The 17,282-nt window shown below is 43.8% G+C and overlaps 1 protein-coding gene across 3 annotated transcripts in view; it reads right to left on the bottom strand.

The window, feature by feature from the left end:
• Nucleotides 1-17,282, bottom strand: part of TACC2 (transforming acidic coiled-coil containing protein 2) — a 316,371-nt gene that overhangs the window by 154,358 nt on the left and 144,731 nt on the right. For all 3 annotated transcript variants that reach the window (XM_038757663.1, XM_038757664.1, XM_038757662.1), the window contains exon 7: nucleotides 7,404-7,544. In XM_038757663.1, the coding sequence (XP_038613591.1) occupies nucleotides 7,404-7,544 (141 nt within the window). The remainder of the gene's footprint in view (nucleotides 1-7,403; nucleotides 7,545-17,282) is intronic.

Raw genomic sequence — 17,282 nt, forward strand, 5'->3', positions numbered from 1 at the left:
GAATGGGAGGAGAGGAAATGAGGCCTTAGTTGGTAGGGTCTCTTGGAGATGTGATTTTAATAAGATTTTGAAGGTGAGGGGAGTGATCATCATTTGTCAGATATGAAGGGGCAGGGAGTTACAGGCCAGAGGGAGGACATATATGAGGATTTGGTGGCAACATAGGTGAGAAAGAGGTACAGGTGAAATGTTGGCATTAAAGAAGTGAAGTGAGTGGAGTGGGATGTAGTAGAAAATCAGAGGCAGCTAAATGACTGATTGCTTTAAGGCCTATGGTAAGGAGTTTCTGTTTGATGCAGATATGGATGGGCAACTACTAAAAGTTCCGGAGGAGGAGAAGCAACTTGGCCTAGGGAAACAAGCACAGGTCTGGGAGTCAAAGGACCTGGATTCCAATCCCAACTCTGTCACTTGTCTGCTGTGTGACCTTGGGCAAGTCACTTCACTTTTCAGTGCTTCAGTTACCTCAACTGTAAAATGGGGATTAGGACTGTGAGCCCCATATTTGATGTTGTTCTGTAGTGCAGATATGTACACAGACTGTGTATATATCCATAATTTATTTATTTATTTATATTAATGTCTGTCTCCCCTTTTAGTCTGTAGGCTCCTTGTGGTCAGCGAACACAGCCTGACACACAGTAAGCGCTTAACACATACATTTAAAAAAGGGAAACATGGATAGAACTTTTTTTAGAAAAATGATCTGGGCAGTACTGTGAAATATGGACTGAAGTGGGGAGAGACAGGAGGCAAGGAGGTAGGCAAGGAGGCTGATGCAGTCAGTAATTAAGGCAGGATAGGGAAAATGCTTGGCTTAATGTGGTAGCAGTTTGGACAGAGACAAGCACAAATCTTAGCGATGTTGTAAAGGTTGTAGTGGGGATTTGGTGACAAATTGAATGTGTGGCTTGAGAGATAAATCGAGGATAATACCTGGCTTGAGCAGAAGCTTGTACACAACTCTAGTTTACAAAAAATCCTATTTAAGTGAGGAGTTTGGATGGGGGCTGTGGTTATGGGCCAGGGGTATCCATTCCAAGCCCCTTGAACTTGGAGTGCAGTATAAGAAGTTACCAGCCAATTAGGGTTTCAGGATACATTGGCGGACTGGGCCTTCTTTAAGCATTTCTCCTCTGTTGTAGGAAACGGTGGGCTTTTGCTTGCACTGCAATTTCTCCGGGTAACCTCAAACTTGTATTTTAAAAACTGATCCTGTTGTGCAAAATAGTGGGATTCACCTCCTCACGAAAACACTCAAGCCATGCTCTCCTGACTGCTCCTGATGCTATAAATTCAAACCAGAAAGGCATGGGAAGTAACTGTTGATTCTGGAGTTCCTCAGGTGGTGATTTTAGGCCAGGGAGCCATTAGCATGAAAAGGGCCCAGCTTGACTTTGTTAGGACAAGTTAACCTCAAAGAGCTCAGTGCATAAGAAAACAGTTTTTCTATTACCCAAAGCTGGTGATCACGACAAGAATGTCACAGAAGCAGAATACAATACAAAATAAAATCCTATATATAATCTCAAGGAGTTGTTGACCTTGCTAATCATTTTATGTCATGAGTGACCAGAATGACATATTAAACTGGGAATAATGGAAACAGTATGGGCCTGGGAGTTGAAGGATCTGGGTTCTAATCCCAGCTCTGCCACTTGCCTGCTGTATGACCTTGAGCAAGGCACTTAACTTCTCTGTGCCTCAGTTATCTCAAGTGTAAAATGGGGATAAGACTATGAGCCCCATTTGGGACAGGTACTGTGTACAACCTAACATGCATCTACCTCAGTGGTTACAACAGAGATTAGTTTAACAAATACCATTAACAAAAGAGAGAGAGAGAGAGAGAGAGAGAGAGAGAGAGAGAGAGAGAATGCCTTTATGCTGAATTGCATTCTTACTGTAGCTTTTCTTCTCTCTGATCTCCCATCCTCGTATCTCTCCCCACTTCAATTCATAGTTCATGCTGCTGCCCGGATTGTCTTTGTCCAGAAACGCTCTGGGCATGTTATTCCCCTCCTCAAAAATCTCCAGTGGCTACCAATCAATCTGTGCATCAGGCAGAAACTCCTTACCCTCAGCTTCAAGGCTGTCCATCCCCTCGCCCCCTCCTACCTCACCTCCCTTCTCTCCTTCTACAGCCCACCCCGCACCCTCCGCTCCTCTGCCGCTAATCTCCTCACCGTGCCTCGTTCTCGCCTCTCCCGCCGTCGACCCCCAGCCCACGTCATCCCCCGGGCCTGGAATGCTCTCCCTGCGCACATCCGCCAAGCTAGCTCTCTTCCTCCCTTCAAGGCCCTACTGAGAGCTCACCTCCTCCAGGAGGCCTTCCCAAACTGAGCCCCCTCCTTCCTCTCCCCCTCGCCCCCCTCTCCATCCCCCGTCTTACCTCCTCCCTTCCCCACAGCACCTGTATATACGTATATATGTTCGTACGTATTTATTACTCTATTTATTTATGTATTTATTTATTTATTTTGCTTGTACATATCTATTCTATTTATTTTATTTTGTTAATATGTTTGGTTTTGTTCTCTGTCTCCCCCTTCTAGACTGTGAGCCCACTGTTGGGTAGGGACTGTCTCTATATGTTGCCAACTTGTACTTCCCAAGCGCTTAGTACAGTGCTCTGCACACAGTAAGCGCTCAATAAATATGATTGATTGATTGATTGATTTGAATAAATGAGTTAAATAACTTGAGTCAATTACACTGTATTTTATAATTATAATTTAAAAATAATTATTTGGTATTTGTTAAATGCTTATTAAGTGTCAAGAACTGTACTAAGATACTTAATCCCCATATTGCAGATGAAGGAACTGAGGCACAAAGAAGTTAACTGACTTGCCCAAAGTAACACACCAGATAGATGGCAGAGCCAGGACTAGAACGAATTCATGTCCTCTGACTCCTAGGCCCTTGCTCTTTCCACTATGCCACGCTGCTTCCAAAAACTTCACAAAAGATGACACAGGACCCAAGAAAAGTCTCCCATTCCTTCCTTCCAAGGAAGTAGAAGAATACTTCCCCCTGCTCCTCACCACAGTACCCCAACAGTAAATATCTGAACTAGGCAGATGGTCTGAGTTCATCAGACCATCAGACCATCAGACAATGGAGAAGCAGCGTGGCTCAGTGGAAAGAGCCCGGGCTTTGGAGTCAGAGGTCATGGGTTCAATTCCCTGCTCTGCCACTTGTCAGCTGTGTGACTTTGGGCAAGTCACTTCACTTCTCTGGGCCTCAGTCACCTCATCTGGAAAATGGGGATTAATATTGTGAGCCACACAAGGGACAACCTGATCACCTTGTATCCTCCCAAGCGCTTAGAACAGTGCTTTGCACATAGTAAGCGCTTAACAAATACCAAAATTTATTTATTTATTTATCAGTGTCCTTGCTAACAATTGCATGGGCTCCTGGTAAACTCTCCCAATAATGGAGTCTCCCATCAAGAACAATGGCTGAGGTTCAGCCCTAAACCCTGCTCAAAATATTTTTTCTTAGTACTCATATGGCACAACTCACACACTTCCCCGCTGCCGGGGAACAAAGTATAGCAAGAAAATAGGCAGGTGGGAGGGGGCCATGAGGGCAACACTTTGTGAAAGGCATGTGCCATCTTCATCCATGTAAACCTGCTTCCAAAAGGACTGGAATGTGGGTCCCTGATGTTCTCTCCAATGGCTCAACACAAGGGCTACCCTTCCAATACAGAACCAATGAAACCACATATCTTGCAAAATTAAGGAACAGAATCAAAACAACCTTAGTACAGTGTTCTGCACACAGTAACTACTCAATAAGTATGACTGCTTGACTGACTAAAAAATCCTGAAAGCTGCCCAGCACCACACTGCATTGCTTTCTGCTGATGATGATAATGACAATAATAATAATAAACTGTGGTATTTGTTAGGCACTTACTATGTGCCCGGCACAGTTCTAAGCACTGGAGTGGAAATAAGGTTGAAAACGGTCCCTGTCCCACATAGGGCTTACAGTCTTAATCCTCACTTTACAGATGAGGTAACAGGCACAGAGAAGCAAAATTACTTGCCCAGAGACACACAGAAGACAAGTGGTAGAGCTGGGATTAGAACACAGGTCCTTCTGACTTCCAACCCTGTGCTCTTTCCACTAGGCCATGCAGCTTCTCTAATCTATTCTGAGGACTGATAGGGAAGAAAAGTATGGTCAAAGATGCCTTGCTTTTCAAATGTAGCTTTTCATAAACCCTGAGGGACCATGCCAAATGTCGCATTCAAACTCATTTTCCAACTCTACAACCCTACAAAGGAATCCAGATCTTCAGTGGGAAGATCTCAGATGAAATATCAGAGCCAAAAATACTGTGTGATTTAATATACTGGCATTGAGCCAGATGATCTTTTATTCCTTCTCCTGCCTCAGACAGAACCCAGGGTCCCCAGTCAATCTCCCACAGAATTTCTCACCAGGCCTGTCTCTCCTCATTTTACAAGATCTTGCTCCTGAAGGCTAATATTTATTGTATTCTCCCTTTGGCCAGAGTTCCTCCAAGAATCCTGACCATATTAAGTTCTTGTCAGCATATCCCTTCTGTCCCTCCATTAAATCAGGAGTGAATGTTGAGGGGAAGGAAAAGAGAGAGAGAAAGGAAAGGATGAATAATTTCCCATTCTATCCAACAACATGAGAATTTCATGATTTTTCTTGAAGTTCTTCTTCCCCATTCATTCATTCAATCATATTTATTGAGCGCTTACTGTGTGCAGAGCACTGTAGTAAGCGCTTGGGAAGTACAAGTTGGCGACATATAGAGCAGGTATCTAATCGCCATTTAACAGACGAAGAAAGTGAATGGGAGAAGCAGCGTGTCCTAGTTGACAGAGCATGAGCCTGGGAGTCAGAAGGTCATGGGTTCTAATCCTGACTCTGCGACTTGCCCAAGGTCACACAAAAAACAAGTCACCTAATTTCTCTGTGTTTCTGTTACCTCATCTGTAAAATGGGGATTAAGACTGTGAGCCTCTGGTGGGACATGGACAGTGTCCAACCTGATTACCTCGTATCTACCCCAGCACTTAGAACAGGGCCTGGCAAGACAATTTTTAGGTTATATTCCCAAGGAGCAACTCTTTAATTGACTTCTGCCCTTCCTATAACAGAAAGGGCAGCCAGATTGTACCATTCCAGACTCTAATCCTGGTCCTTGCCATTATCGTTACCAGTCGATCATTTTCAGGGGTAAATCAATCAATCAATCAACAGTATTTACTGAGCACTTACTGTGTGCAAGGCACTGTACTAAGTGTTTGGGTGAATTACGGTTTCCCCAGGACCTGATCACAGCACTTATGTACATATCCACAACACTTATGTATAATAATGATAATAATAATAATAATGACATTTATTAAGCACTTACTATGTGCAAAGCACTGTTCTAAGTGCTGGGGAGGTTTCCCTTCTTCTCTGTGCCTCAGTTATCTCATGTGTAAAATGGGGATAAGACTGTGAGCCCCATTTGGGACAGGTACTCTGTACAACCTAACTTGCAAAAAATATTTTGTGCAGGGTTTAGGGCTGAGCCTCAGCCATTGTTCTTGATGGGAGACTCCATTATTGGCAGAGTTTGCCAGGAGCCCATGCAATAGTTAGCAAGGGCACTGATGAACTCAGACCATCTGCCTAGTTCAGATATTTACTGTTGGGGTACTGTGGTGAGGAGCAAGGGGGAGTATTCTTCCACTTCCTTGGAACGAAGGAATGGGAGACTTTTCCTGGATGATCAGGTTGTCCCATGGGGGGGCTCACCGTCTTCATCCCCATTTTACAGATGAGGTAACTGAGGCACAGAGAAGTTAAGTGAGTTGCCCAAAGTCACGCAGCTGACAATTGGCAGAGCCGGAATTTGAACCCATGACCTCTGACTCCAAAGCCTGTGTTCTTTGGAGTCATATTAATGTCTGTCCCCACCTCTACTTTGTAAGCTCACTATGGACAGGAAATGCATCTGTTTATTGTGATACTGTACTCTCTTAAGCACTTAATTTAGTGCTTTCCACACAGTAAGCGTTGAATAAATACAATTGAATGAATGATCTTTGCAGATACCAGATTTGAGAGCAACGGGTTTTGAAGCTCAGACACTAAAATTCCAGTTCTATCCTCTTCTTTCGCCTCAGCCACATCTGGCTTTTCTAAAACACCTAACCAGCATAATCTGATGAATACCTGTAGTCAGTGGGGGAGGGTGGGATCATGAAAATGCCTAGACAAGAGTGGTCTGGGCTCAATTTGTGAAATGATGCAATTTTTGCAGCACACATTAGATCCACCAGGTGCCTGGATTACTCAGACAGGAGGATGTTGCCCTGCATAGCTGAGAGAAACATACATCTGAACATTATGTAGGAAGCTGTAGTAAAACACTGCTGGGAACACCAAGCTACTGGAGCCCAAACTGGTAAGAGCAGCAGTACAAAGTTGAAAACACAGAGCTTGGCCTTCAAGAGAGAAAATTCTGGCATGGAAATGAATTCATTAAATATGAATCCTTCGGGAACCTGCCACTAGCTGCACCATCCAAGAGGGCTCTTCCCCCAGTCATCATCATCAGTGATCAATCAGTGGTATTTATTGAGTGCTAACTATGTATAGAGTACTGTCCTAAGAACTTGAGCCCCAGTGAATAATTCTCATCAGTGAAATAAATTGATTTTCTAATCAGCTCTTTCTAAAACTGACCATTTTCTGCCCCAGCAGAAAACATTGCATTTATTTTGACTACTGTAGTAGTAAATATGTTTGTCTCCCCATTAGAATGTCAGCTCCTTGTTAGCAGGAAACATATCACTTGGTTATGCTATACTTCCCAAGCTTTCCAAGTGCAGTGCACTGCACCAAGTGGGCATTCAATAAACTATCTCTTTTTGGAACTGACTGTCTGAAGCTGGCACTCAAGGCAGCCTCAAGGATTTTTAAACATGGCCAGTGAGGCTGTGAAGTGGTGGCAAGGTCCAAGGCCCAGAGATAAAGGCCCATGGGCTGACTACTGGCCCACATCTCACTCAGAGGAGGAGGAGGGCTGTGGTCACTACGTGTGGGGATCTAAGTGGAGAGCGGACATGGCTTTCAGCCCAGTCAGCACTAGCCAAGTTTTCTAGGGAAGTACCTGAAGAAGCAGAGCTGATATTGACATGTCGGTGATGGTCAGTCAGCCTCCATAGGCTACCCAAAGAGAAAAATGGGAAGGACGTGAACTGCCGCACCTCCATCCGAGATCCCTAATCCAATCCACATGAGGGTTTTTCCACCCTGAATATGGCCAACACATGACTGCTGCCCATTACCTTGGACTAACTTTCAACCCAATGAATTGGAATATCCCAGGAGGTGAATAATTTACACAGTACCTTTGGAAGTCCTGCGTCAGGGCTGTGCTTTGGGAAGAGGGTGTTTCATCATCGTGAACTGAGGCAGAAGCCAAATATAAATTTTCAGAAACTGGGTGAACAATGTCTTTACTCTCCAGTACTCCAGTAGCCTGCTCAGTGCTGAAAAATAGTAAAATAATTAGTTGCAATAGGATTTTGCTCATAAATAGCAATAATAATACAATCAATCCAAGCCCCTTGACAATGGCCCTCTAAAGGAACAAAACTGCCACAATGCTTTCAGAAACCTCTTTTTTGGAACAGTTATACTGAACTTTTTTTAGTTCTTTAAAACATCTCAGATCATGGGAGCAAGCCACAAGACTGAAATTAATACCCTTGCGGTTTTCAGAGAATGCTGATTTATTAAGACTGGTGGGAGAGAAACAAAAGGAAAAGTCATGGTACCGCTAAACATTTCTCAAACATCTCAGATCTTAGAAAGCTTAGAAAACAGTTTTGAATGTTTAAGTACCACTAGATATGTGGGTTTTGATACACACTACCAAACTACTCTAAATAGACAAGCAAACTTCCTGAGATACCTATTTATCTACATATCCACATAGCTATATAGATATTCAAATATCTAGATAACTAAGAGATATCCACGATGCAGATACATAAGCATTTGTACTCCCATCTCTGGAAACAGAGTTAACAAGACTACTAGAGCATGTCCAGAAAATAGGAAGACAGAAAACAAGACTTCCCTCTTCTAAATGTAAAGGTAGTCCAGTTGTGATTGTATCTCATTCCCAGATAATATAGGTCTTGCACTTCTGTTTCCTATTTTCACTTCAGTCCTTAACCTCAATTCCACCTCCTATAAAAGCCTGAATGTTTTCACAACTTGGTTTCCCAACTGGTTTAGAAAGAAAGCTCAATTTTTGCTGCATACTGTTAGCAATACTTACACTGCAGAAAGTATTGCTAACAGTATGCAGCAAAAATTGAGTTTTCTTTCACTGAAACCAAATGTTAGAATATATTTAAAAGTGTGTACTTGAAATTCATAGGCATGCTCAGAGGAACTACATTTGAAAAAGTTCTGGATATGTTCCAATATGTGATAAAAAGAAATGCGACGCAGTAGGTTTGGGCCAATGATGCACCCTTCTAGTGATGCAGGATGAAAAAGAAGCCTTAACATGTGCTGACCTTGATGAGATAATATTTTGGTGAAAGAGTGTCCTCTCCTGGACAGTCACAATAACAGACTTCTAGCAAAAATGCATAAGGTTACATTACATCTTTATATAGTCCTAGAATCCATCTATCAGTAGTATTTCCTGAGCACCTACTATGGGTACAGGTCTGCAACTCAATATATGGGAAAGTATTACTGAGTTACCACTGAATTACCATTGATCACTGCCTTCAAAATTGATCAGTAAAGAAAGAAGCCTGCTATATAGGGAGCCTGCTCCCACAACCTCAGGCTACGACTGTTATTTTGCAACAGAAAATAAGTTTGGTTTTCCCAGTTCACAAAATTATGACCAGCAAGTGTGTACAGGAAAAATTAAAAAATCCATATGCAGTTTTCAGCTAAGAGTGAGACAGCATGGGGTTGATTTTCTCAAACCAAATCCAAGGTTCAATCCCTACAGAACCTTCCCCACGGAGTGAAGATTCAAAGCCCAGTGGTGGATACAGACCCTCACAGAGATCCTGAAGGCAAGATTTTTAGTGCTCAGCAGTGCAGTCAGTAAAATTCTGAGAAGCAGGATAGTCCAGTAGAACTAGCACAGGCTTGAGAGTCAGGAGACTTGGGTTCTAACCCTGCCTCTGCCATTTACCTGCTCTGTGACCTTGGGTGAATCACTTAACTTCTCTGTGCCTGAGTTTCCTCATCTTTAAAATGGGGGTGAAATACCTTTACCCTTCCCTCAACTCCCTCACTCCCCTGTCCCTCTGCACATCTCATACCACCAGCCTACAACTCTGTATCATCTCTGCTCCTGTGTTTGAGCTGCAGAGCACTCCTGGTGGAAAGCCAGACACAAGGCTGACCTCGTCCATTTCAAATTCATCCTTACCTGCCTTAACTCTGCACTCTCAATCAATCATTTCTATTTAGTGAGTGCTTACTATGTGCAGAGCACTATACTAAGTACTTGGGAAAGTACAATACAACAGAATTAGCAGACACATTCCCTGCTCATAATGAGCTTATAGGCTAGAAGATAAACTCCACCTACTATTTATCCATTCTTGTTGACTCCCTTGCCCATTACCTGCACCAGCTGTTCAGACATTTAAGTCCCTCCTCAAATCCCTTGTCCCCGACATCCCCTTCCCAATCTCTTGCCCTCTATTGACCTGGCCACGGACTTCATTGATAAAATTGAAAGATCACCCATGATCTCCCTAAAAATCTCCCCTGCTCCTTTCCAATCCCTCCCTTGTCATACACTTTCTTCAAATCTCCCATCTTTTCCAGCAGTATATCAAGAGATCTCCTGCCTCTTCTTGAAATCTACCACCTCCATCTCTGACCTCACCCCTTCGCACCTTAATAAAACACTTACCCCCTCTATCATTCCTTCCATGACCTTGACTTTCAACTGTTAAATTTTCAATGGCTCCTTCCTACTGCTTTCAAACATGATCATGTTTATCCTATCTTCAAAAAAATCTCTCCTTGATCCCATGACTCCCTCCTACCATTTCTGTATGAACTCCTTCAGTGAATTGTCTACATATACTTCCGAGCCTCCAACTCTCTTTTTGACTCCCTCCAATTTGGCTTCTGGCTTCTTCATTACAAATAAACTGTCCCTTCTAAGATCACTGAAGACCTTCTACTTGCCAAATCCAACGGCCTATACGCCATTCCAATCCTCCCCAACCCCTCAGCTGCCTTCAACAGAGTGGACCACCCCTTCTCCTAAAACATTATCTAACCTTAGTTTCATTGATACTATCCTCCCCTAGCTCTCCTCTTACCTCCCTGGTTTCTCCTTTTCAGTCTCTTTCACAGGCTCCTCTAACTGCGGGAGTCCCTCAAGGCTCACTCCTGGGTCCCTTTCTATTCTCCAGCTACACCCACTTCCTTGGATAGCTCATTCACTCAGAGCATCAACTACCATCACTATGCAGATGATTTCCAAATCTTCCTCTCCAGCCCTGACCTCTCTCCTTCCTGCAGCCTCACATTGCCTCCTGACTTCAGTACACCTCTACTTGGGTGTCCCACTGACACCTCAAACTTAACCTATCCAAAATCAAATTCCTCATCTTCCCACCCAAACCCTATCTTCCCTTCAAAGCCCTACTGAGAGCTCACCTTCTCCTGGAGGCCTTCCCAGACTGAGCCCCCTCCTTCCTCTCCCCCTCCTCCCCCTCCCCATCCCCCCGGCCTTACCTCCTTCCCCTTCCCACAGCACCTGTATATATGTATATATGTTCGTACGTATTTATTACTCTATTTATTTATTTATTTTATTTGTACATATTTATTCTATTTATTTTGTTTTGTTAAAATGTTTTGTTTTGTTGTCTGTCTCCCCCTTCTAGACTGTGAGCCCGCTGTTGGGTAGGGACCGTCTCTATATGTTGCCAACTTGTACTTCCCAAGCACTTAGTACAGTGCTCTGCACACAGTAAGCCCTCAATAAATACGATTGATTGAATGAATGAATGAATCTTCTCCCTGTCTTTCCCATCACTATCCTCTCTATCTCACAAGCCCATGCATTACCTACAACTCATCTCTCTCATTCAACCCGTCACCAAATCCCATCAGTTCTACCTTCACCATATTGTTAAAATCCCCCCTTTTCTCTACATTCAAGCTGTTACTGTGCTGATGCAATCTCCTATCATATCCGGCCTTGTCTACTGTATCAGCCTCAAACAATCAACCTTCCAAGCTTGAGAAAATACAATATAAACAATATTAATGGACACGTACCTTGCCCATAATGAGCTTAGGCGATAGACATTAATATAAATAAGCAATTCATAATATATAATTTAAAGATATGTACATAAGTGCTGTAGGGTTGGGGGTGGGGTGAATATCAAATATCCAAAGGTCACAGATCCACGTGCATAGATGATGCAGAATGGAGAGTGAGCTGGGGAAATGTGGCTTAATCGGGGAAGGCCTCATGCAGGTGATGTGATCCTAATGATGCTTTGAAGGTGGAGAGCATGGTGGTCTGGCATATCTGGAGGGAAAGGAAGTTCCAGGCTAGGGGGAGGACTTGGGAAAGGGGTCGTCAGTGAGATAGATGAGATCAGGTCACAGTGGGTAAGCTGGCCCTAGAGGAGTGGAGTGTACGGTATGGGTTATAGTGGGCGATCAGTGAGTTGAGGTAGAATGAGTGAGCTGATTTAGTGCTTTAAAGTCAGCCAGTCAATTGTATTTATTGAATGTGTACTGTGTACAGACCACTGTATTAAGAGCTTGGGATTTTCTGCCCACAATGAGTTTACAGTCTAGAGGACTGCAAAGCCAATGGTAAGGAGTTACTGTTTGATGAGGCGGTAGATGGGCAGTTATTGAAGGTTCCTGAGGAGTGGGGAGACATAGACTGAACATTTTTGTTGAAAAATGATCTGTGCAGCAGAGTGAAATATAGACTGGAGTGGGGAGAGAGGAGGCTGAGTCGTCAATGAGGAAGCAGTTGCAGTAGTCAAGGCGGGCTAGGATAAGTACTCAGATCAGTGTGGAAGGAGTTTGGAGGAGTGGAAAGTGTGGATTTTAGCAATGTTGTAAAGGTAGAACTGACATGATTTGGTGACACATAGAATATGTGGGTGGAATGAAAGCGATGAGTTGAGGATAATGCCAAAGTTAAGGACTTGTGAGAAAGGAAGGATAGTAGTATTGTCTAAAGTGATGGGAAAGACGGGGGAGACAGAGTTGGGTGGTAAGATAAGAAGTTCAGTTTTACACATGTTTAGTTTGAGTTGTCAGTGGGACATCTAGGTAGATAGGTCTTGAAGGCAGGATGGAATGTGAGATTGCAGAGAAGGAGAGAGGTCAGGGCTGGAGATGTAGATTTGGGAATTATCTGCATAGAGATGGCAGTTGAAGCCATGGGAGCAAATGAATTCTCCAAGGGAGTTGGTGTAGATGGAGAATAGAAGGGGACCTAGAACTGAGCCTTGAAGGACCTTCTGTCAGAGAATGGGAGGCAGAGGAGAAACCAACAAAAGGAACTGAGAAGGAGCAGTCAGAGAGTTACGAGGAGAACCAAGAGAGGACCAAGGCTGGATAAAGTTTCAAGTAGAAGGGGGTGGTCTACAATGTTGAAGGCAGTTGAGAGATCTAGCATAGAGTAGAGGACACCCGGCCTTGCTGACCTCCCTGCCTCCTGTCTTTCCCCACTCCAGCTTTTACTTCACTCTGCTGCTCAGATCATTTTAGAAAATGAATGTTCAGTTTATATTTCCTTACTCCTCAAAAATCTCCAGTGGTTGTCCACCCATCTCTTCAAAGAGAAACTCCTTACCACTGGATTTCAAGCACTCAATCAGCTCGCTGCATCCTACCTTACCTCATTGATTTCCTACTACAATCCAGTCAGTCTACACACTTCACTCCTCTAATGCCAAACTATTCACTTTATCTCTAACATCTTCTTTTGCTGATGAACCCTTGCTCATATACTCCCTCTAGCCTGGAACTCCCTTCAGAAACAACAGACCACCTCTCTCCCCAACTTCAAAGCCCTAATAGAATCATGTCGACTCCAAGAGGCTTTCCTCAACTAAGCTCTCATTTCCCCAACTCCCTCACCCTTTTGCACTGCCTATGCACTTGGACCTGTACCCTGTAAGCACTTCATATTCACCCTAAGCTCAGTCCCACAGCACTTATGTCCATATCTAGAGTTTATTTTGTCTGTCTTCCCATCTTGACTATAATTCCTTGAGGTCAGGGAAATTCTTTTGTATTGTACTCCCCCAAGCCTTTAGTACAGTGCTCTGCACACAGTAAGTGTACAATAAATACTGCTGACTGGACTGTGAACCCCATGTGGGGCAGGAGATATGTCTGATGTGATTATCTTGTACTTACCCCAAGTATTTGGCATACAAGCAGCACTTACCAAACATGATTATTCTTACAATCCTGTCATTTTTTAACCAGCTGCAGAGCCCCAGGGGGCCAAAAACTTTTCCTTAAGTAAAGCTTCTTCTCCTCCTCCTTTGCTTAAGCATTACAAAATTGCCTCAGTCATCAAATGCCAAAGATGCTGATTCCTTTTCACAAGTCAGGGTAGCACAGCCCTGTGGGGAGGCAGGAGAAGCAAGGAAGCAGAGGCCATGGCAAAGTGGGGAGGAGTTGGGGAGAAGGTCAGTTATGGCGAAACAAAGATAAGATATTTAGACTAGAAGAAAACTGCAAGAACAGGTGCGGGGTGGCAGAGTGGCAAGGCTAAAGAAAATATAGAGCAAACCCATGCACACTAAGAGACACTTAGCAAACTCAATGGGGAAACTAGGACAAAGGTCATCCCTTACTGCCACCTGTAAGAGGTGACCTAGACTGAGCAAAGAATATGGCACAACATACGAACCAGAAAAGGAGTGTCCAGAGGCAGTACGGATGAAAAGCACCAGATGGAATTAAGACAAACACATACAGGGTGGGGAGTGGTCTAAAACCTAAATTTAGGGTGCCTGTAACACATGCTCTTTGGGGCTGCAGCGGAGGAGAAACCCCTTGATCCTGAGCTGAACCCTGAACCTGGTAGGGGCAGCAGGAGACTGGGGAGGAGCTCATTGCCTTCATCTCATGTAGATTCCTGGGCAAATCAGTCACGGAGCAGGTCTCAGGCTGACCGCCTCATGAGGGTAAGCGCACTGTCCTCAATCAATGGAATTTATTGTGTGAATGCTATGTGCAGAACAACGTACTAAGCGCTTAGGAGAGGAAAACACGTTGGAGTACGTAGGCACAGTCTTTGCCCACAGCAGCTTACAGACTAAAGGGTTAAAATAAATGACATACTCCACAAGTGCAGTGGGGGTAGGGTGAAAGTCAAAGTGCTTAAGGGGTATAGACCTAGGGACACAGGTGATGCAGAGAGGAGGGAGAAGAGAAAAAATAAGGGTTTAATTGGAGGAGGCCTCTTGTCCTCCTCTCAGGTAGTTCAATTGGAGGAGGCCTCTTGTCCTCCCCTCAGGTAGTTCAAGATAGTGAAAGGTTAGCAGCAGGGCAGGTTCACAGTTTCCAGGCCACCAATCCCTCCTTCCACTTTTCTCACCTACTTGCCCTCTGTAAACAACCTCGGCTGGCAAGCCAGGAGCAAGTATGCTGTGCTCTTTAAACAACAAAGTCAGGCACAGACTAATCAACTTCCCACTACTGAGGTCCTGGGGGGGACCATGAATTCCCCTGAGCACTCACTCTGTTGGTATTTGGTACCTATTAATTGAATTGCATCCTTCAATGTATTATCATTCATATCTGTTCTCCTACTCCTCTACCTACTATGCATTTGGCAATTTTTGTTCACTGGACTGAAAGCTCCCCCAAAACAACTACAATGTCTTTCCTTCTGTAACATGTTCCCAAGTACCTTATACAGAGTTAATGATAATTATGATAATGGTGTCTGTTAGCACTCCCTGTGGATCAAGCCCTATTCAAAGCTCTGGGGTAGATACGAGATAAGCAGATGGGACACAGTTCCTGGGAGGGAGAAGAGTTATCTTATCCCCATTTTATCAATAAGGGAATTGAGTGTCAGAGAGTTAGTGCCTGTTTACTTGTTTTGATGTCTGTTTCCCCATTCTAGACTGTAAGCCTGGTATGGGCAGGGATTGTCTTTATTGCTGAATTGTACTTTCCAAGTGCTCGGTATAGTGCTCTGCACCCAGGAAGTGTTCAATATATACAACTGAATTGAATAAATGAATGAACAAATGAATAGTGACTTGCCCAAGTACACACAGCAGGCAAATGGCAGAGCTGGGATTAGAACCCTGGTCTCTTGGTTTCCAAATTCATCCTCTTTCTGCTAGGTCACACTGCTTTTGTACATAGCAGAGACCCAGCACAGTGCTCTGCGCACAGTAATAGTGTCTCCCACTGAAAATGATGTAAGTATGGGTCCTGCCCCTTGCAGTGAATTACACAGCAAGCAGCAGAGGGCTGACCACAGACCATGCCCCCAAAGGGTGTTAGCAACGGTTAGCATGAGCTGCTTTGCAGCTCCTCAATCTGTCTTTCACTTAACAGTACACACAGATACATTAAAAAATGACCATCTGAATCAGAATTGAAGATGTTTTTTCAGATCCTTTCTCCATCACAATCAGAGAAGCAGAGCTGTGGGTGGTATATGCACCCAATCCTGATCAACTTCTTCTATAATAATAATAATAATGGTATTTGCTAAGCACTTATTATGTGCCAAGCACTGTTCTAAGCACTGGGATAGATACAAAAGTAATCAGGTTGTCCCACGTGGGGCTCACAGCCTGAGGCACAGAGAAGTTAAGCTACTTGCCCAAAGTCACCCAGCTGACAAGTGTTGGAGCCGGGATTAGAACCCATGACATATGACTCCCAAGCCCGGGCTCTTTCCACTAAGTCACAATGCTTCTTTGTGCTTGAGGAGTCAATGAGGCACCTGGAAGCTGGTGTCAGGAAGCACCTCCAAAAAACTTGGAAACCCTTCCAATTCAGTAGACTGGGAAACACCATCAGTAGTCTTTGAGACAATTACCCAAGGTGATAGGCTGACAATGGTGACCAATCATGCAGATGATGAACCAACTCAGCAAGCAACCAAAGGTGCTCACAGGTAACTCAGAGATGAACGATATCACTAAATTTGGCTGCCTAGGCAATTCACAGGCCAAAGTTGTATGGATAACTAGAGATGGAGAAAAATGAATCAGGAAAACCAGTATGTTCATTGTGAAAATAACGGGCAGTGTTGAGTCAATGATGTATTAAAAATATACCAAATCAATCAGTGGTATTTACTGAGCACTTACTATGTGCAAAGCACTGTTCTAAGCACTTGGGAAGAGTACACTACAACAGAATTAGCAGCCATGTCCCACCACACTAAAGGACTACTAAGCTGTATTAGTGCTTAGAAATAGCTCTAGACACACATAAAAAGGTACTTCCAGTTTCTCGAGCAGTTCCAATAACATGCAGAATTCTGAAATTGTGAGGCAATGTTCATCTCCCAGTTTCACTGGGTAATAATAATAATAATGATGGCATTTATTAAGCACTTACAACATTTAAAGCACTGTTCTAAGCACTGGGGAGGTTACAAGGTGATCAGGTTGTCCCTCGTGGGGCTCACAGTCTTCATCCCCATTTTACAGATGAGGAAACTGAGGACCAGAGAAGTGAAGTGACTTGCCCAAAGTCACACAGCTGACAAGTGGCAGAGCTGGAATTTGAACCCAGGACCTCTGACTCCAAAGCCTGGGCTCTTTCCACGCTGTGAGCCACGCTGCTTCTCACAATACAGACGTAAAATGTAAATATAAACATAATAGTAATAATAAATAAATGTAATATTTTGTCAAGTGCTTACTATGTGCCAAGCATTATACTAAGCATTGGAGAATATACAAGATAATCAAGTCAGATACATCCCTGTCCCACAAGGGGATCACAGTCTAAGGGGGAGGGAGAACAGGTATTTCATCCCCATTTTACGGGACACCAAGGCTCAGATAAGTCAATGACGTGTCAAAGGTCACACATCAGGCAAGTGGTGGAGCTAGGTTTAGAACTCAGGTCCCCTGACTCCCAGTCCCACGTGCTTTCCACTAGTCTGCAGGTGCTCCAGTACCATACTGAAGCATACTGAAGCAGAGCTCTATAAAGAAGTGAAAGTGGGTGATGCAACCAGGAAGAGT

Source organism: Tachyglossus aculeatus, chromosome 16 (genome assembly GCF_015852505.1).
Source record: "Tachyglossus aculeatus isolate mTacAcu1 chromosome 16, mTacAcu1.pri, whole genome shotgun sequence".
NCBI classification, from domain to species: Eukaryota; Metazoa; Chordata; class Mammalia; order Monotremata; family Tachyglossidae; genus Tachyglossus; species Tachyglossus aculeatus.